Source organism: Uloborus diversus, chromosome 1 (assembly GCF_026930045.1).
Source record: "Uloborus diversus isolate 005 chromosome 1, Udiv.v.3.1, whole genome shotgun sequence".
NCBI classification, from domain to species: Eukaryota; Metazoa; Arthropoda; class Arachnida; order Araneae; family Uloboridae; genus Uloborus; species Uloborus diversus.
The window spans coordinates 152,127,690-152,148,410 of record NC_072731.1 but is presented as its reverse complement, the minus strand read 5'-3'; the positions used below and the strand labels follow the sequence as shown (position 1 = coordinate 152,148,410).

The 20,721-nt window shown below is 32.9% G+C and overlaps 2 protein-coding genes across 2 annotated transcripts in view; one reads left to right on the top strand and one right to left on the bottom strand.

The window, feature by feature from the left end:
- Positions 1–2,027, top strand: part of LOC129222155 (heat shock protein 75 kDa, mitochondrial-like) — a 51,799-nt gene extending 49,772 nt beyond the window's left edge. The window contains exon 17 of the mRNA XM_054856614.1: positions 1,573–2,027. Within this exon, the coding sequence (XP_054712589.1) occupies positions 1,573–1,674 (102 nt within the window). The 3' untranslated portion in view covers positions 1,675–2,027. The remainder of the gene's footprint in view (positions 1–1,572) is intronic.
- A 291-nt stretch (positions 2,028–2,318) lies between these two features.
- LOC129232946 (uncharacterized) lies at positions 2,319–20,721 on the bottom strand. The gene is made up of 5 exons (XM_054867044.1): positions 20,635–20,721; positions 20,303–20,422; positions 16,533–16,684; positions 6,784–7,286; positions 2,319–2,657 (listed from the first exon to the last, which is right to left on the bottom strand). The coding sequence occupies exons 2-5, from the start codon at positions 20,355–20,357 to the stop codon at positions 2,585–2,587; spliced, it is 783 nt and encodes a 260-aa protein (XP_054723019.1). The 5' UTR covers positions 20,358–20,422; positions 20,635–20,721; the 3' UTR covers positions 2,319–2,584.

Genomic DNA, 20,721 nt, shown 5'->3' with positions numbered 1-20,721 from the left:
TTTCAAGCCCAGAGAGCCAAACAAACTGGTAGCTAATACAGAATGTCTGGCTCTCTGGGGTTCCTTATGAGGTTTTCCACCTTCAGCTCAATCACTTCCTAAGCCGGGCTGATGAGTGCTAATAAGCACGAAACTGCAGTCCTTGGCTGAAATTAATTGAGTTGGCGGTGTATTTCATGTATTTCTGCCTTAGCCCCGACTACAGGTCGGTAACTTACTGAAATTACCATGCCTTGCCTTCAATCTTCGAGTTGAACCGGACTATTGCTTTGGTCACACATCTGGTTTGTGCTAATTCTGTATTAGCTACCAGTTTGTTTGGCTCTCTGGGCTTTTTTATGAGGTTTTCCACCTCCAGCTCAATCACTTCCTAAGCCGGGCTGATGAGTGCTAATATGCACAAAACTGCAGTCCTTGGCTGGAATTAATTGAGTTGGCGGTGTATTTTATGAATATCAATCATGTTTGAAAGTCAGAAATTACAATTATTATTTTAAGTTTCAAAGGCAATCTAAGAAAGAAAATGTAATTGTTATGATTGGACACACTGTACCCAATATTATTGGATGAATGACGACTTGACTTATTTTTAGTGTTTCACCAAGAAAGCTCTCAGTTATAAAGCAAAAAAAAGTTTTTTTTTTTTTTTCTAATTAAACTTACCTTTATGTGTACTTCTGTCAAGCAGAAAAAGACTATGTTGTTTGGATTGCATATATTTTTTAATACTTAACCCGTTATATGTTCCCAGAAACACAGAGCTATTAAGAAATCCTATTTTTATTCATTAAAAAAAATCAATTTTTCCATTCCCCTCCCCCTAAAAAAAATGGTAAAAAAACGTTTTTTTTTTCCACCACTTCAAAATTTCTAGAAATTTTACAACTCTAGTCATGGCAAAATTTTCTTTTAATTAAATTAAGCTTATCAACAAAATAGTTCTTTAGTTGTAAAAGCCAAGGTGAAATTCTGATGTAAATGTACTTTTGATAACACATTACAAAATATGAGATATCTCTGTAATCATTGTAATCTTGATTTTGTTGTTAAGTTACATAAAATCACTATTTGTTTGTATCACTCAAAGTAAGAATTAAAGGTGAATTAAAAAAAAAAAATCTTATAATTAGATACTTAACAAAAGTGCAGATTGTTCATTTTTCCTCTACTGACTCTACTTTTTTTTAAAACTGGTAATTAACATAAGAATTTATACTCTTAAAACATTAACTTTTGAATGAAAATTTGACCAGAACTTAGCCCTTTTAAAGCAGAAGAGTCAATTCTCTCTTTTTTCAATCATTACCAAATGTATTGTTACAATAATATAAGGCAGTGAGATGCAAAGTCACGTAAGTGCCAAAGTAAAAAAATTTAGAGATAACCAGTGCAACTGGTAGGAGAATTTCTCATGTTTTGGAGAAAAAGATAGTACTAATCGCTCTGCCTACCTAGGATTGGAACTTCAAATATGTTTTACTCGAGACGTTAAAACATCCACTTACACACCTTTGTTTCTCACTGCCTCATATATTTTTCTGTTTTGAAAACTGTTGATTAATTTTTATTTAGGTATTTGATGCTGCAATGGTTTCAGCTGGATTAGTAGATGATCCACGTAAAGTAACTACAAATCTCAATGAACTGTTAACCATGCTTTTGGAAAAGTATTAGTACTGTATTCATAAATCAATTTTGCCAACTAACTTCAACTTACGAAGTGCTTTATTATTTAGATGCAACAATCTGAGTTTTAAATAAAATCCTATCAAATTGTTACTTAAAGTCATTTAATAGTAAATACTTGATCATTGCACTTCCTGGGCCACACAGGATTTTTCATTGTTAATGTTCTCATAGACAACTACATTTATTGCTGTATTGAGCACAGGGCTAGAAAAATCTTTAAAATTTTACATGCCATACCAGGCATGTTTGTCTAAAAAATACATGCCTGTATGAAAGTTTTACTTGTCCACTTTTTATTTTATTATATAATAATAAAAATATTTGAATTTGTCATGTAGCACTGTTCAGACAAAAAATTAATTTAACAGCTCTATATCTGAATCAAGAATTATTTTAATATAAACCTTTTTAAAAAGTTTTTAAAAAAAAGTATATAAGTCATTAAAATTACAAATACCCAATTAAAAAATTACATGCCCCGGGCAATATAATTTTCGAGCCCTGATCGAGTATTTTGTAATAAACTTGTTGTTGTTAATTACTGTTGGTTGTGAGTATTTTGCATAAATTACAAAAATAAGAACTGCTTTTCACTTTAAACGCCCACAGTATTTTAAAAACACATTTTATTCCAAACTTCAGGAGAAAAAAATTCATTACAAATTCTGCGAATAAAATTTGTAACATATAAAATGTGTAGCAAGGCTATTTATAAACAAACGTTTTACATGCATATCAAACATTGTATTCAATTTAACAACACTTCCTCCTTGGAAGCATAATTTAAAATTAATATTAAGTATGGCAATATAAAATTATTGGCAACAAGATTGTAGGCACACAAGTAGCATTTTAACAAATAGTACATAAAATTACACACAATCAAAAAATTTGGTCAAAAGCAATCATGACTCCAATTATCTTCAGTAGTAGCCTTTGATGCACCTGAAGGCACCGGTATTCCAGATCTATAAAGTTAAAATTTGAATATTAAAATGTAAGAAAGACAAAATAAAATGAAACTCATAATTTTCATTCAAATATGCACGCTAATTATCTTATTTAAAATGTTAAAAGTTTATCTTTTTAGCTTTATTGGAGCAATAGATAAGGTAAATTATCTCCAGAGCTAAAAATTTCAACTTTTAAAAATTATGTTTTCTTTTAAGATACCTGGAAGTGTACTTCTTAAGAAACAACAATCAATCTAAATGAGCAACACATTCAATTGTGCCACCCTCTTGAAGTGGCTGTAGCAAAAACAAATTGGCTCTAGTTTTAATTAAGGTTCATTCATGCACCAAATTCCATTTAATTTCATGCTCTACGTTTTTTGTTAGAACAGCGACAAAAGAGTCCTAGACATTTTTAAAAATGGTTCAAAGTGAATTCAGCACTCCTTAGAACATGTAACTTCAATTAAATTGGGTGTTTTTCACAAATCCAATATTTTCTTCTATATATTTGAGGTATACAAGAAAGGAACAACCAAGGTGTACTTTCTTTGGCTTACCCCCCAAAAGCAAATCAAAGAAGCTTTGGATAAGCTTTGTCCTTCAGAATTTTTTTTTTCAGAGATTGATTGCATGAGATCTTCTACATTAGACCAACATAAATACATTAAAAGTCATTTTAGGGTGAATATCGGGAAAAGTCCCTGATAATTTTCCCAAACACTTCACTATTGTTTGTACGCTCCGGGATACCTGGAATTGCCAGGAAAAATGACATAGTTAAAAATGTCAGGAATTTTTCAATTTTGCACCCCAAATTTTTTTTTCCATTTTTTTTCCCAGAGAATTTTGTACCATGAGATCTAATCTTTGTTTTTATCGATGTTTCCTGGAAAAAAATTGTGAAAGTTTTGAAGCAAAATGATAATGGCAATTAAAGAAAAGGAGACCCGCGGACGCCATTTTTGCCCCTCAATAGTTCCCAAGAAAACATTCCTAGAGTGTACCGGAATTGTATGCACAAACTCAACAGGGGAAAAGACAATTTACTGCTTCTGAAGCACAAGCCTGCGGATGGTTGGGTTGATCAAAAAAATCGTTTTTTTTAATCCAAAAGTCTTTTCAGCTACGTGTGAAACAAAGTCGCCATTTTTGTTCATTCATAAGATGGAAGTAGACATGATGTTTAAATGCTTTCCAAAAACAAAGCAAAATTGGATGTTTTCTTTAACTGCAAACTAATGAAAATAATGCAAAATGTACTGCATTTTTTTTTTTTTTTGAATTTTATTTTATATATGTAATTTTCTTAGAAATGAAAAATTTTGTTCTTAAAACTTAATCTTATCCTCATTGCCTTGGACACAAATGTGCTAAAAACTTTTCAACTGAATTGTAGTTTCACAAAGATTTATTATTTTAAAATTGTTTTCACGCTACAAATTCAAAAAAAAATTATTTCTTAATTTTTGTCACAGCCGCCATGTTTGGTCATTCCCAAGAAGGCAATACACAAGACTTTTTCAGTGCCAAAGTTTCCGAAAATGGCATTGGATGTTTATTGCAATGCAAACTATTGATAACAATTCAAAATGTGCCCCTTTTTTTCGGATAATTCGTAATTATTTTCTGTAAAAAAGCAAAAATTTATCTCCAGAACATTTTTTTATTCTAATTGATTTAGATGCTTATGTGCTAAAAACTGACTATTTTGTCTTAATTGTATCTTTTTGAGGATTATTATTTATAACTACTTTTATGCTACAAATTCAAAAATCTACTTATTATCTTAATTTTTTTACTTAGTCTCCATATTTGGTCGTTTGCAAGATGGAAGTAGACATAAATTTACAAAAACATAATTGGATGTTTATCTCAATGTAAACTATTGAAAGTAAATGCGCAATTAATTATGAATTTTTAAAAATTAATTATTTTCTAGAAAAGAAAAGAGGGGAAAAAAAAACATGATTATTGGCATCGGCCTATGATCGGCAGATGTTGATTTTTGGTATTATGCATTATACGGTATGCCCAATGCAACAAGTTAATCATATTTCTACTGAAAAATAGCTTTGTACTTTGCTCAATATGTTTTGTGTTACATACTAATAAGAAAATAAAAAGAATTGTAAACCAAAAGTGGAGAAAGATTGCTGCATGATTACAGCAAAACGCTAATATGCATGACATGTGGCATCAACGAAATGCTAAAATAAATTGAAAGTACTTTGTTTTCAATAAGTAGTAAACAAATGAAAACAATTTTGAACAAAATGTTTAAAAAAAAAAAAAACCTTTTATTGAAAAATCGAGGATTTTTTTAATTTACAATCGCGTAAGAAGTTTCAGTTCTTACGCATTGCTACTTTAACCCCTTGAAGACCAGGGGTCGGAAAACGAAGCGCAGCTACGGGACCGAACGTTCTGAAATGGAACGCCGCCATCGGCCCGAGTATTTACAGCAGTTAAGCCTAACTGAACAAAAATATTCATATAAAATCAGCATCTCAAAATAATGGCTTGAAATTTTAATTTTGCTTAAACAATGTACTACTGATTACTAATTATTAATATAAAGACTATTACATTATTAGAAGGAAGTGAAATAAGTAGAATACTAAAACTTTAACCATGTGCACAAATTTGAATGATATGTGCACAAAAACAAAGTTAGAGTTTGACATCGTGAGTGTGGAATCAAAGAAAAAGAAATGTAGCAAAAAAATATGTTCCTTATGTAATTTTGATTAAAACAACTTAGGTCAACGAATTCAAACAAGTTATATTTCCCATGCGACAAGTCTCAAAACTGCTTCATAATTCACTTGAAAACATTCCCTTTCACTCACTTCGCTAATCATTTTTATTGCAGTTTTCCATTCTCCAAATGAAAAAGAATAAATACAGAAGAACAATATCAGAAAGGATTCAAAAATAATCATAAACTTCAGGCCTCTTGAAATCATTCCTGTACTCTCATTGAACGGTGAATCCCAAAAGTCTGGAACACATACGCAAAAATATTTTAACTTTCCTTCCCTCCCCCATAATTTATTCAGCTAGATGTATATCTCTTTCAATTACTCGTAAAAAAAAAAGAGAAGCAAAGATATAAACAAGAGCAATTGAGACCTCATAAATCATCTGCACAGAGCAGTGATTCACTGTTGTTTACATAAAAAAAATCTATTCCATTGAGAGGCCCAAATAAGAAACTAAAGCGTGTACATGAAGGTCAAATACCATGTGACTCGAATATGATCAAAGTTATAGCCATTTAGCGCCATCTATTATCGTTTAAATATTCAATTCAATCGTTTTAGTGCCATCTATTATCGTTTAAATATTCAATTCAATCGTTCCATTTCGAGAAAGCATATACGTGACGCTGGGCTGATAAGAGAGGAATCGTTGCGTAGCGTCCACGTGACGCTGGGTGCGAACGGGTTAAACAATTTCGATTATTTTGAATGAAGCGAATAACCTGGAATTTTCTAAAAAAATAACCTGGAAAAGTTGGGGAATTTTTTTTAACCACAAGCGTATGAACCTGTTCAACTAAAATGTCTATCTTCAAAAAATTCCTGTGCATTATAAAACATTGCAGCAAGTACAAATATTGAAGGATATAATGTGTTTTATGTTAACTGATGTGTTTTCAAAATTATTTATTCATGTAATGAGTTTGTTGAGTTAATTTTTGAAGCTTAAAGATCAGCTCAAATGCAGTCCAACTATCTCAAGTTTTAAAACTAGTATGCTTCAAAAACATAATTTTCTCCCCAACAGTTCAAAAATACATCCGCCCCTAAAGGGGGGAGGGGGGTCAATGTTCACCTTGACCTTGCTTTAGCATAAAAAAAAATTCTGTCACTAATGTGCAGTTAAAATAACCTATTAATTTTATTCTCTAATTTTTTTTTTAAATTAAAAATTACCACGGTCAAATTGACACTTTTTCTGATATTCACTCTCTACCAAAAAAAAAAGCTATAATATGCAAAAAAAAAAGTGGTTTTTTAATTGAAAAAAAAATGAAAGAAAAATTAAATTCCATCATTCAAAATTTTTTATCAATTTTCCCACATAAATAACAAATAAGCAATAAAAAAATAAAATTTACAAGCTGATTTCTTACTTTAACGCTGGACTAGGTATTTTTGATGGTATTTTTGCAGTGTGAAATTCTCCATTTTGATATGATGCTGGACTAGTGCCTCGTTGCGGCGAGCGATTGTGAACTGTAGTTAAAGGTTGGCGCCTTGATGAGGAATGTGATACTGATCGATGATGTTCCAAATTGGAAGATCCAACATTTCTTGAGGAATTATTGCTTGATTTGGTGGGACTTTGCAATGAAGTTGTTGAGCCAATACTTCTTTGGTATGCGGTTGGTGATGATGCTGGTGACAAAAACCGCCTTGAGCTTCCAGGTGCAGACTCTCTTCTCCCCATGTTAAAAGCTGAGCCATTTTGATGACTTGGGAAGAAAGGCGACGACTCACGTCTAGGCGAGGGTGTCAGTGAAGTTAAATCTCTTTTAGAGGAGTTGTTTCTAGAATGAATTCTATAGGATGATGGAAGTGTTCTTGAGCCTTGTTGATCATAAGATGAAGAAGCAGGTTTGTAGTTAGCTGAGATCTAAGTGACAAAGTTTAATGTAATATAAATTTCACTTAAATCAAAATTTGAAAAAAGTTGAATAAATCTCAATAATGATTTATCTAGTTGATAAGGTAGTGTTATGCTAAGGAGTGGTGGTATTTTGGGAAAAAAAAAATCAAACTTCTGGTCTTTCTACAGTTGCTTTTCTTTTTTGAAAAAAGAACTGCTTTGAGATTAGACTCATAAATGTCAGTAATTGGTAACTACAAACTATTTTTAAGGACATCCTACCATGTTGCAAACCACATAAGAAAGTGCAGGAAATCAATCGCAGAGTTTGTTGTTTGTCCTGATTTTGCTGATAAAAATATAATTTGTCCTGATTTGTCTTGATTTTTAGCAAATATCCTGATTTAAAAAAAAGAAAAAAATTCTTTGAATGGATTTTTTTCTTATGCAGTAATGAAAATTCCGAGAAAAAAAAATGTCCCACAAAAAGGCAATTAATTCCCTCTGAATTTCGAAAGAACTTAAATACATGCTTCGTAGAAAATTGCATGCAATGTTTGGGATTTCGATCCTTTTGCATCCTTGAAATGTTTCAAGTATTGTGAAAGTTTGAGATTATTTTGATATATGCTGCAGTAAATAAACTTATATTATTTCTTATTATAATGATTCATTTATATTTCTCTCAAATTTGAGTGCCTACCAAATTATTGAAAGATAATAGTTTTTTTTAACACAATAGCAAACTTTAAAGGATTAAACAAAATGCAAAATGTTATTAAAAGTTATTTTCACAGTAGTTTAACAAGATTTGGATGTCTGCTGAAGTTTATGCAGCAAAAAAAAAAAAGTTGGGGACGGGGGGAGTCTTTTTAATGCTTTTTAATGTCAGTACATGATAGCAACAGTTTTAAGACACTACAATGGAATACCTTTCATGTGCTTTCTACCAATCAGTATCAAAAATATATACAACTGAAAAAATACTCAATTGAAAATGAAGTTAGAAAGTTTCTACAAAATAAATATAAAACACAATTTTAATTACAAAGCATAATGATGCTTAATTTTATGCATACCATTAGTTTTAATTTGAAAGGAAATAACCACTTTGCATTGTCAATGTGTCAGTTTATCTATCAATGAATCAATCTCATTTTACTTGGCATTTTTTAAGTTTAAAAATTATGACTTGAATGTTATCTAAAACTTATTTAAAAAGGGTACATAATCCATTTTAGATTAATCATTCTCTGGCAGACAATTGAATATATAACAGGTCATACTGTAACTGGTAATTACTGTAACAATTAGCGACATTATTGAACAAGTTCAATAATGCTCAACTCATTTATAGTTCAATCATATTACACAAAAAAGGGGGGGGGGGGGTTAAAATCGCAAAACACGATGTAGTTCTGATTTTTTAATATGTTGTTTGGGTCAGTTAGGGAAGTGTAAATCTAAGTTTGCAGTTTTCAAAAACCTGTGCTTGCTGCGTAATTCGCGAAAAACTGCAAATTTTTCGAACTTTTTTTTGTTTATCCTTTAACTCCTAAACTATCCAACTTTTGATACTAAATGTGCATACCAGTTTTAAAGCACATTAAATTTTAAACAACTTAGGCTCAGGTGGGGTTCTGTAAGACCAGTAGTTTGAGATATTGTACTTCAAAAACTGGCCATTGTTGGCAAAAAAAAAAAAGAAAAAAATATGCTTTGATCACATTTCATGCCTTATATGGAAAGGAATTCCCACTTTAATCGAAAACACCTGTATATACTGTTATAGTACATTTAATTGGCTTTCATTTAAGCCAAAAACTAAGTATGTAGATTTAATAGTTCTTTTACAATCGCAAAACAAACAAATAATCGAAAAATTCGCTTTTTGAAAAAATGAGACAAAACACTTTAAGACAATATGGAAGATCCTATTCTAAACGAGCCGATGTGTGCATCACATGACTTCCTTTTAGTCAAATTTAATGTCGTTTCCCCTTACTGGCAATTTTAATGTGATTCAATAGTTTACTCTCTAAATATCACCAACAATGGCCAAATTGAAATAAATTTAAAAAATAAAAAAAAACACGCCAAATTTGTCGCCAAGTTGCGACCAAAAGACTGGCGATATATCGCCAAGTGTCCGCCAAATTATAACACCACTTGAGTTTACATCGAAATTAGCAATGATCCCCCCCCAAAAGGGGCAAAAGACCTCTTTAGAAACACACAAATGCAACCAAAAGGGGAGGTGCACAACTAGACCCAACTAGGAGTCTATGTACCAAATTTCAACTTTCTACGACTTACGTTCTTGAGTTATGCGACATACATATGCACATACATACTTACAGACGTCACGAGAAAATTCGTTGTAATTAACTCGGGAATTGTCATTATGGCTATTTCGCGAGTATATACGTTCTTAGGCACTTATAAAAAGTCAATATTCAATTGGGGGTGAGTAAAATGGAAATTAAGGACGATTTTTGAGTGAAAATTTTTTCGCGAATACAAAACTTCCTTTTTTCGTAAAAGGAAGTAAAAAAGGGGGGCAAAGAATGATATAATAAGACTCTAATGCGTGTTTATATAAGTATGTGTGCTGGCAAAACACGGCAGTTATAGAAAACTTAAATAGGTCAATAATTGACAGCCCTATGCAAATTATATTTAAAATAATTTTGGTATCAGATGAATTTGTAGTGAGGTTTAAATATCCCAAGACGGAGGAGCAGAGAAACAAAGAATAAATAAAAATGAAAGATCGCTCATTCTTTTTGCAACAGCAAATGAAACTGTCCAGGTTCATCATATCATACGTAAAGCTTCTGCGGAAAACCTAGAATGAAAAATGTACCCCCTATACACTTCAAGTGCAATGCTGTTGAATGTTTATATTTATTTAAAAATAATTCAAGCAGAAAGTATGGAAAATAGGGATGCACTTAGTAGGGCTCGACCGATGGCATTTTTTTGGCCGATGGGCCGATGCCGATTGTTGGCCGATTGTTCAAAGGTGGCCGATGGCCGATTGTTTTCCTCCAAATGGCCGATTGCCGATGGCCGATGGCCGATGCTGTTGGCCGATGGCAAAAAAAAATCTAACAGAAAAAAAATTGATGAGATTGTCAGGGATTTAAAGGATCATTGATTCATTTCACTTTACTTCCATTCAATGAATAAGGAATTGTAATCCCCCCCCCCAAAAAAAAATCAGATTTCGACCTAAATTTTTATTTTACAATCATCCAATTTAAAGTTCACAAGTTTTTTCGGCGCACATGTACATGCATATGTACCTTAGAACACATAGATGACCGAAATATCCATTTTGAACGTCTCCTTAGTAAATTATCGCAAATTCTCTTGTGATGTCTTCATGCGCGTCAACTTACGTCACTCAAAAACGTTATGAAATAGTAAGTTGAAAACTCATACGTACGTAGTATGATCTAAAAGTTTGAGGACAAGTTGTATAAAAATTTACCGTGAATAGTTCACATTACCGAAGTACATCTATATACAAAATAGTCACATTGAACGACTATGCACTTCTGCCAACGTTCATATAGCTTTTAGAAGGACTCCTGGAAGACATTTATCGCAACTTCCTGTAAGGCCTCTTGCGCTGCTGTTTTAACTTCATCGTGGGGAAGAAGGCGACTTTCATGTTGAGGATGCACGGTTCGATTGGTCAATACTCTGATAAGACAAACAAATAACATAACGTTTCGTCGGACTTAGCTCCGAGTGACTTTTACCTGTTCTCAGCAAAAAAAAAAAAAAACATTTGCATGGACGCCGCTTTCTTCCGTTAGGAGAAGATAAAGCTGCATCACAGAAGTTAGGGAAAAATGGCTTCCAGGAGTGTTTCCAAAAGTTATACGAACACTGGCTGAAGTACATAATCCCTCAAGATGACCTTTTGAAGGTGGATGTGCTTCGGTAATGTGAACTATTCTGGGTGAGGTTTTATACAGCTTGTCCCCCGAACTTTTGGATCGTACTACGTACAATATGTATAGCGTGTAGTTATCCTTCTCCTTTTTTGACTGCTGTATGATGGAAGACAAAGAACAACAGCCAAAAAAAGGAAGAAAAACAAAGAGACTGTTTAATAAACAATTGATTTTTTTTAATTGAACATATAACTAAGATTTCAGTAATATTGTAATAATGTATGGATTTATTTAAACTAAACATAGTTAAAAAACATTAAATTATGTTGTTTAATCATTCAAAAAAAAATTAAGAATAAAACTATGAAACCGTCAACAAATTACGCAATTAAAGTGGAAAGATTGCACGTAGACATTTTTTAGTCATTAAATTAAACAAAAAATGTAACAGATAAAGTACAATAATAAATCATAATAGGAATATTTTTATACTTATTTAAAATTTATGAGTAGAAAAGTTTGCATTTTTCATAAAATGTATAACAGTGACATAAATTTTGCGGAAAAAAGAAATAGTCATGAAAACAGCGAGATTCTTAAAACGCAGCTACAATAAACAAACTCAATATTTACACCACCAAGTTAATAACTGAATACATATACTACTTGATCTGATGTTTGCACACGTAATATTGAACAATTTGATTGTTTAATCTTTTATGAAGCACTACAAACAAGTTCAAATTAAGTTTTTCAATTTAACAATAATTTTCTGAAATTTAAAAAATTGCATAATAGAAAATCCTTGAAACTTTTCTATAACATATTATTAAACATATGATGAAAACGAAAATAACTTATTCATTTATTTTAAATAAATACATAAAAATAGTTACTTACAACAGAAAAAAAAATCAATCGCTATTAATGATGCAAAAAAGATGGCGCATTACAAAATATAGTTGAAACAAGTATAAGAAATACGCAAAATGACATTTCTTGACCAAACTAAAGAATCGCTAAATATTTAAGAAATGCTTGAAACGACGAGGGTGGGTTAGGGGGTCACCCTCTGATTTTGGAGTAACTCACAACGTTAAACTTCGGCCCCAGCTTCGGCTTAATTTTTTTAGTACAGAACCAACGCCTCGGAAGAGTTTCTGAATCTACTTCAGCATTTCCGAAGAAAAAAATTCAAAACTCCCTTTGTTTTCCGAATTATGTCACCAATCAAAACGTCTTTATCAATTTCTTACATTAATGCTCTAAATTCTTCCTAAACAATAGACAAAGCTTGAAAAAAAAATCTCTAATTTTATGAATGGTGTTAGTTTGAAACAACTCAGAAGTACAACTAGAGTTTAATTTCAGAAATTGAGGGAGTGGGAGGAGGGGCACGCAAGTGTTCTCGGAAATACAAAAAATAGTCGTAAAAAATAGAGTTCAAAATAATCATAAACATTCAGCAGAAAAACCCTTTTAAAACTTGCACCCGAGTTTGTTTTGACGTGCAGTGGCGGATTTAAAATATAGCATAAGTTTCAATTGCGCCAGAGGCCCCATAACCATAGGGACACCGCAGGAGTTAAATAAATGCTTATGGTAAATGTTTACAACTTCTGTGATAGAGATATAGGGCCCCAAAATGTATTTCGATGGGCCCCAAACTTGTAGCTCCGCCGAAGCGATACAGAAAAGACTGCATTACTGTGATTCATAATACAAATGTCGAAATATAAAAAATTATCGTCTGTTCAACGGGAATCTAACAAAATGAAACAAAACCGGTTTCGCCATCTTATATTTGTTTCCTTGGTCTCCATTTCTGCAATACATCACCAAATGATCGTCAGTCTGAGACGCTATGTTAGTTTTGCATTGAAATAAGCAATTAATAGCCACAAAAAATCAGTTAATAGGCTTTTTAGAACACCCGATCAAAAACAAAAAGTGAAGTGCACAACTGGAGCGTGCGCACATCCAACATGCGAAAATTTAGCCTTCTACAGCTTACTATTTTTCAGTTATGACTTATGAGAGATACATACGTACATCCAGCCGCAAGAAACAACGCAATAATTAACTTGTTTGGTACCTGAATGCAGTATTAAAATCTCTTTAAGGGGTGACTAAAATAGAAATTCATACTGAAATTTAAGTAAACAATTTTGTATGAAAACAATAACTCCTTTTACTTTGTATTAAAAAGTAAAACAACAAAGGTCCTTTTTTTTCAAAAACATCGGCCAATTCCATCGGCTTTTCGATGTTTTTAAGGCCGATGGGCCGATGTTTCTTGCAAGTTAGCATCGGCCGCCGATGCCGATGGCTAGATTGTTGAACCATCGGCCAGGCCGATGCATCGGTTGAGTCCTAGCACTTAGAAACATTAACCAAAATGATTCCACTCTTTCACTTAGCAGGTCTCGATTTCTACGCAAAAAATGCTCACCTTTTATTTACAAGAAATGTGAAAAATGGGATGAATTCAAAGGATTTTTATGTACACTGGAAGAAACTTCACGGTTTTGTTAATCAATACATTTTTGCCTAGTTTGTGAGCATACATGTGTAATGAATGAACTGGTTCTAATGAAACTAAAGGAAAGCATGAAAGAACTAATCCATAATTGTGACATATTAAACAATTCAGTTGGGTGCTTTTTCGGTGAATTTAATGAATTATGTTCATGTTAAAATATTTTGAAGAACTGGAAGGACTCACTGAAGTTTTTACTGTCTTCGGATACATCAGAACGACTGTGCGCTAGCGGATTATGATTATACTGGACTTCTCAACATCAGAATATTTCTGAGGAAGAGCTTTTCCCAATTGTGTAATAAACTGCACCTCAATGATAAGTTGCTCCCTAGGTTTGGACTTGAGGGCATAGAAGATAAAAACAACTGAAGAAACTGAACCGCCATCGAATAAAGTACATCTCAACAGATCGTAATCGATGATGAAGAGGATGTTAATCTACTTTTTTTTTGCTGTTTTTGTCTCAAACATTCAAAATATTTCCTTCCAGAAAAGTGCCAAAGTTCAGTTAATTTGTATTCAGTTTTATACTTTTTTTTTTCAACGGAGGAAAAATGGAATAACTCTTAGATACATACTTTTTCTACACGCAATTAGTGGATGTGATACCACATCTTCCCATGTCTAGCTAAGAAAAGCAAAATTGTGTGGTGTTGTTCAAACAAATTGGTATAAGGTTGACCAGGCCACCATAGCTTTCCTTCCTGAAGTGAGTCCCGAAGCTGTAGAGATGGATCTGGTTGCTCTGCATGGAAATGAGGCATCCTCCGATATTCTGCGACAGTATACAGTTCACACCTGTTCCTCAAAGCAGCATGTAATGCAACTGTAAACCGTCTTTGTTAGTCTTCAACCAAAAATGTAGCTACATTCCATTTGTATCGCAGGTACCGACAAGTAAACAAATGGTTGGCAGAGGAGAAGGACGCCTCAGAGCAGAGTTGGTCAAAGACCAACATAACTTTTGATACTGGTTCGTCACCAATCACTACATTAAACGATCCAGCCTCACCCATCCTTTTCAGATTTTTCTCATTTTAGTGCAAGACGAGATTCATGGGAGTATGTTGTTGTTGTAGAACTGATCTTAGCTGCTCAGCTTTGTGCAATCAGCCATTTGAAAAGGCTGCACACAACATCTTTGCCATTCTAACCGACAAAAATATAAAACATGAAAAAAATTGACATATCACTCTTTTTTCTAGTTCCGGAGTACGATTGTACCCATCAAAGACACCATACAATCAAGACATTAAGTGTAGTTAATTTTTAAGATACGTTTTAATGATAAAACTAACATGTAAATAGTTTCACCCTTTTGAAATCATTCTGTTTTTTTTTTCTTTTGTCCATATCTCTCTTATTCTAATGGGAAGTGTTTTGTGCTGAAAATCTTTTGTTCAAAAATATTATCTATTCAAAACCAAACATGGTAGATAACTTTACAGTCGAAAAACGAAATACGGCTGAAAATTCATCAATGTTAAAGGCATAGATATGAATGCTTGCGTTATTTGCATAGGGCTGTCAATTATTGACCTATTTAAGTTTTCTATAACCCGCCGTATTTTTCCAGCACACATTCGTATATAAACAGGCATTAGAGTCTTATTATATTATTCTTTGCCACCTTTTTTTTAGAATAGGATCTTCAATATTGTCTTGAAAAGTGTTAGATAGTTCGTCATATTTTCGAGACCCAAAACTGGTGTTGGTTCTGTTGCTGTCCGATTTTGAGCCCTATGCTGTACTTACTTTCAATTATGCAGTAAAAAATAGATAATTGAGAATTAGATTTTTTTTTCCTATCATTGGCGATACATCAGCATTATTTTGTTTAAATATGTTTTTACATAAGTAAACAGTTTTTTTCTTAAGTTATTCTACCAAGAAGTTAAGACACTCATTCTAGATATAAGTTATAATTTTTTTCAGTTTTTTTACTGTATGCAGTATGATTAATTGAAGTCATTAAAAATAATTAGTGCAGGAATAAACTAGATAATATAGACTGTATTTTTTATTTTTAAACCAATACTATTCATAAAACTTGTCCTATATTTTTTGTGGAAAATGTCCTATATGTTACGAGTTGATTACTTCTACCCCTGCCTAAATTGTACTTTGGGGGACAGATATTTTGAAAAATTCATCCCAGATCCCCCATTTGTGCCCGAATATTGCCCTTTGAGTGCAATTTTCGATTAACTCCCCTCCAAAACTGGAAGCTGAATCCTCCCTTGGCTGACATATGGTTGTTGCAAGTTTTACTGGATTTTCTACCATATCCTTTGAACTTTGATTTTATTTTATTGCTATTTTGTTAGAATTTTTATAGGACTGCGACAGGAAGTAATCCATGCTCTTTGAGCTTTTTTATCATCTTTCATGCATCCAGATTCAGGAAATGAAATCCTAAAGGTTCTTGGAATAATTGCAATTGGCCACATCAAATATTGAATGAAATTATTCTGCTTACTGCCAAAGTATTGGTTATATCAACAAGTTTTAGATATCATTGTAGCATAATTGGTTAATTCTGTTAACCAGTGCAGTTCAAACAAATATCTCTCTCGTCTTAGCGATGATAGCTGCAGATCCCACCGGCATGAACTTTAAAGGAAAGTGACTACTTATAACCAGGAAATCATTGACATTGCAGATGCTAACTGTGTTCCCTTGTTTTTGTCTCTTCATTTCATTAAGATTACTCTATAAAGAAAGTTTTATAAGATAATACTCATTGAGTAACACAATTCAGCTCATGCAAAACAAGCATTTTTCATGCAAGTGAATTCCATGCAACAAAATTTCCAGTAATACCTCAGTCATTGATCCATTCACCTGTGCTTTCAAATAAGAAGGGTAAATTGGTAATGGACATGGCATCCTTTGATCACTTGAGCGATTTGGTTTCTTTGCTCTTAGGCTGTAATACCCCTTATTAATGTTAGGAAGACTACCACGAAGCAGTTCTGAGGAAAAACAGTAAAATCTAAAGATATTTCAAAGATCTATTCTCAGGAAAATATAAAAGCAGCCATATTTTCACAGAACCAAGCAGCCCGTTTTTTTTTTTTTTTTTTTTTTTTTTTAAAGTACATGAAAAGTTAAATGTTTACGAACTAATATCTATATAAATACAATTTAAAAAGATAATATTTTTATTATGCAGAAACATACCCCTCTGTACAATTATCATTTATATTTTAAATAGGTTGCACATGGAGCACAGTACCTAACCAAAAATGGGAGGCCGTGTTGAATTCTCGTCAAAAAGTTATCTCAAGCAATGGCTAACAATTTTATTTTTAATTCCAGAAGAACATTCATAGCCTGATGTAAGCATCACACTATTTCCTGGTTTCCTTGTATGCCTATTAAATAATTGATGCTTTTTAATAACAGATCCTCTTCAACATAGACTTCCCCATCATTCAGAAAACTTACTGTACTATGACCGACATAACAGAAAGAGGATCAACATCTTAAAAAAAAAAAAAAACTTTTTGGAATAGGGATATCCTAAACTTTCAAATCATTAGTATTATCCAAATTATTTTAAACTTTATTTATTTTGAATTTGTACTGAGCTTATTTCTGTATCAACTACAGAAATTGGTACGTCTACTCATGTTTTCATGTTAAAAGTAAATATTTTAAAATGCATAATTTTTATCGTTTCTTACACCTATTAAAGCGTGGTAAATATACAGAAGGTATGTAGCACCAAGTATCAGCCTGTTATTTGTAAAAAAAAAATCCCTCGTCTTTTTTTTTTAATTTTAAATCCACATAACTAAGCTTAAATCAGCATTACTTGGCAACTAATAATTCCTTTCCTACATTAGACACTAAATTGAAAACATTAACATTTATATTCCCTCTATTTATTTTAGACCAATAAGCATGATGAAATATAAGCCTTCCTACGTAGTAGTTGAAAAGAAGTACACTTGCTTTGGCAATCTTGGCAAATATTACATATTCCACAAATCGCTTACTAGACATCAATAGACTGTCTGATGCAAGCACAGATCCAGGGCGGGGGTCATGGTCTTCTAAGTGTAAAGATAGCCTAACCCTGCATTTTGGGACTTACTGCAAAAAATTTGCCCCAGATTCCCCATTTAGGCCCAAAAATAACACTTATGCCCCCACACACAAAAACTGGATGGAAATGACCCCCTCCAAAACCAGAAGCTGGATTCGCCTGTGGTCTGATGATTTTTTTTAGTTTTAAACATCGATCGTCTACTGAAATACAAATATAGTCTTTTTTGAAGTCGACTGGTAAAATGAAGGGACGGTAATTTTCTTATTATCTTCCTAACAACTCAATTTTGTACTCAGTATTGCAACAAAATATATGTAATCCTTTTTAATTTACAGTATGAAATCAGCTATCTGAAACAGTTTCGTCAGACTTATTCTGGATAAATGAGTGTTGATCAAGTCAGCCCTGTTGTTGAAAATTATGTAACAATAACTATATGTTAAGAATAAACAATCAATCAATACTTATGTGTTATGGTTTATATACAATTAAGATCTAAAATAATAACAAAATAAGAAATATAAATTCAGCCTATTTCTTGTTTTAAATAGTTTGCTTTAATATTTTAGTTGTAATATAAATGAAAGCATACTTAGATGAAAAGATATATGCTTAAGTTAGAATCGAAACAAAAAGCTTATATGTGAGCTCATCAGAGAAATCTAAAATTATACATTTCTGTTTGTGAAAACTGCCACACCATGAAGGAGGCATCATAGTTGAATGAAATTAAATACACAGTTGAGTGGTAATGGTACAAATAAATGATTACATTTTCAAATCAAACAAACAATAAAAGAGATAGAAATTAGTATTTTGAAGTGGCCATCATGCACTGCAATAAGAGCTGCTACACGACTCGGCGTGGAGCAAAACAAAGTTTGAATATCTGAGTGCGGAAGAGTATTCTACATTGTTTGTATGCGCAACCAAAGTTCGTCTGTCGAAGCAACAGGACAAGGCTCACGAGAGAGACGCCCCCCCAACAAAATCCCATGCATGTTCAATCGGTGATATACCCGGGGAATATGCAGGCCAAGGAAGAAGCTGTACCTGCTGCGAATCAAGGTAGGATTTGACAGTCCTGGCGACATGTGGATGGGCATTATCCTGCTGGAATACAGCCCCTGGCAATCCTTACAGGAAAGGAATAACTTGGGGCTGTACAACTTCTTTTATGTATCGGGTACTGTTCAAATTGCCCCCAATTTGTAGCAATTGTGATCGTTCAGGATATGCTATGGCATCTCAGACCATAACTCCGTGTGTTCGTCCACTGTGGCGTTCGATAATACATTCCGGAATGTGCCGCTCACGAGCATAGCGCCTGACACAAATTCGGCCATCATGGTGTCACAAATCGAAGCAGGATTCGTCAGAAAAGACGACCTGCTGCCAATCAGCAAGCCAGCTCCTATGCACATTAGCCCATTGTAGCCGCAGGCGTCGATGGTTTTGCGTGAGAGGAATCCTGTATAAAGGAATCCTTGTGTGCAGCCCACGCTGCAGCAGAACTCAGAACATTCTTTTTATACAATCATAGAGAGCCGATTATCTAAAGCACGATTTCGCCATCAAAGGGAGCCATGAAATATTATTAATAAATCTAAGCCCCTTATTATTTGCGACGTTATTGCAACATTTCGCGGCGCCCCTGTAGAGGCTTCGTGGCTCCTTCATGAGGTGCACACTTTGAGAATCATTGCCTGGAGCTTTACTAAAATACACCCCTAATGCATTAATTCGTCCAAAAGCACTCACACTAGTAGGTTTGCTTGGGAACATTCTTTTAAATACAGTGATATAGAGCCGATTCTCAAGTGCAAGATTTTGCATCTAGGGGCACTTAAAACATTGAAAGGTTTCATTATCAAAGTACCCAATTGTTTGTGACATTATAAGCAAAATTTTGGCGGCGCTCTTATGGAGGTTTTATGGCTCCCTGAAGAGGCATTTTTATTTTTTCTTTGTAAATTACTATAAAAAAAAATCCCCCTTTTCTGGTGGGGGCGAGGGTGCACCGGGACACGTCCAGTGTCCCAGCGGGCCAGGCCACCCCTGATTTAAGATTTTTGTTTAAGACTTTTATTGCTACATACTGCCAAGTTTGAGGATACTAAATAATTATTTTCGACACAAATCATGATCAGTGTTTAAATCCAAGTATTAAGAGAAAATGATAACTTTTCAACTAAATCAAAGGCAGAAAAGCTCCAAATAAAAATTAAATTACATTTACAGTCATAAATTTGGCTATGGAGTCATCCTTATCTTAAGAAATGCTTGAATAAATCAAAAATGTAAAATTTACAAAATGTTGGTTTAACTCAAATTTCTCAGTTTTATAACCATTCTATTTACAATTTTAGCACAGAAACAACTAGATTACTTCTTCTGCAGTTGTGAAAATCTGAATTAAGCTACTGTAACTGTTTCTGGGAAACTAAAATATACACCTTCACATTTATATTGCAATTAAATCACATTTATTTTTCACATAAAATTGTAAACAAATATTAATTCAATATAACCTTACCTAAATTTTGGCAGTGCAAAGCTGATGAAGATCCAAATGAATTGATTTTTTTCATTCTTTGAGGTCGAGGCAAAGAATAAATGTTTGATTGATCTGATTTACCACAGCATGTATTAAGAGCTTTACAGGGGAAAAAAGATAAATCAGTAACCATATGAATAAATTCAATGGATGCCACTGCATTGTTTTGGTCATTGGTTTAAAAAAGAAAATAACCCCAAAAGCAATATTTTATAGTTTTACGTAATATAATAAACAAACAAAAAAAATTGACAAGGATAAGCAAATTAACAAAATTTAAAAATGGTAGAAACAAACATAACTGAAATTACCTTCAACAGAAGATGGTTTGCTAAGTCCAATAGTCTGGGTATAGACTGCAGGTGATAAACTTCTACTTGCACTTGAGTTCCTTCTCT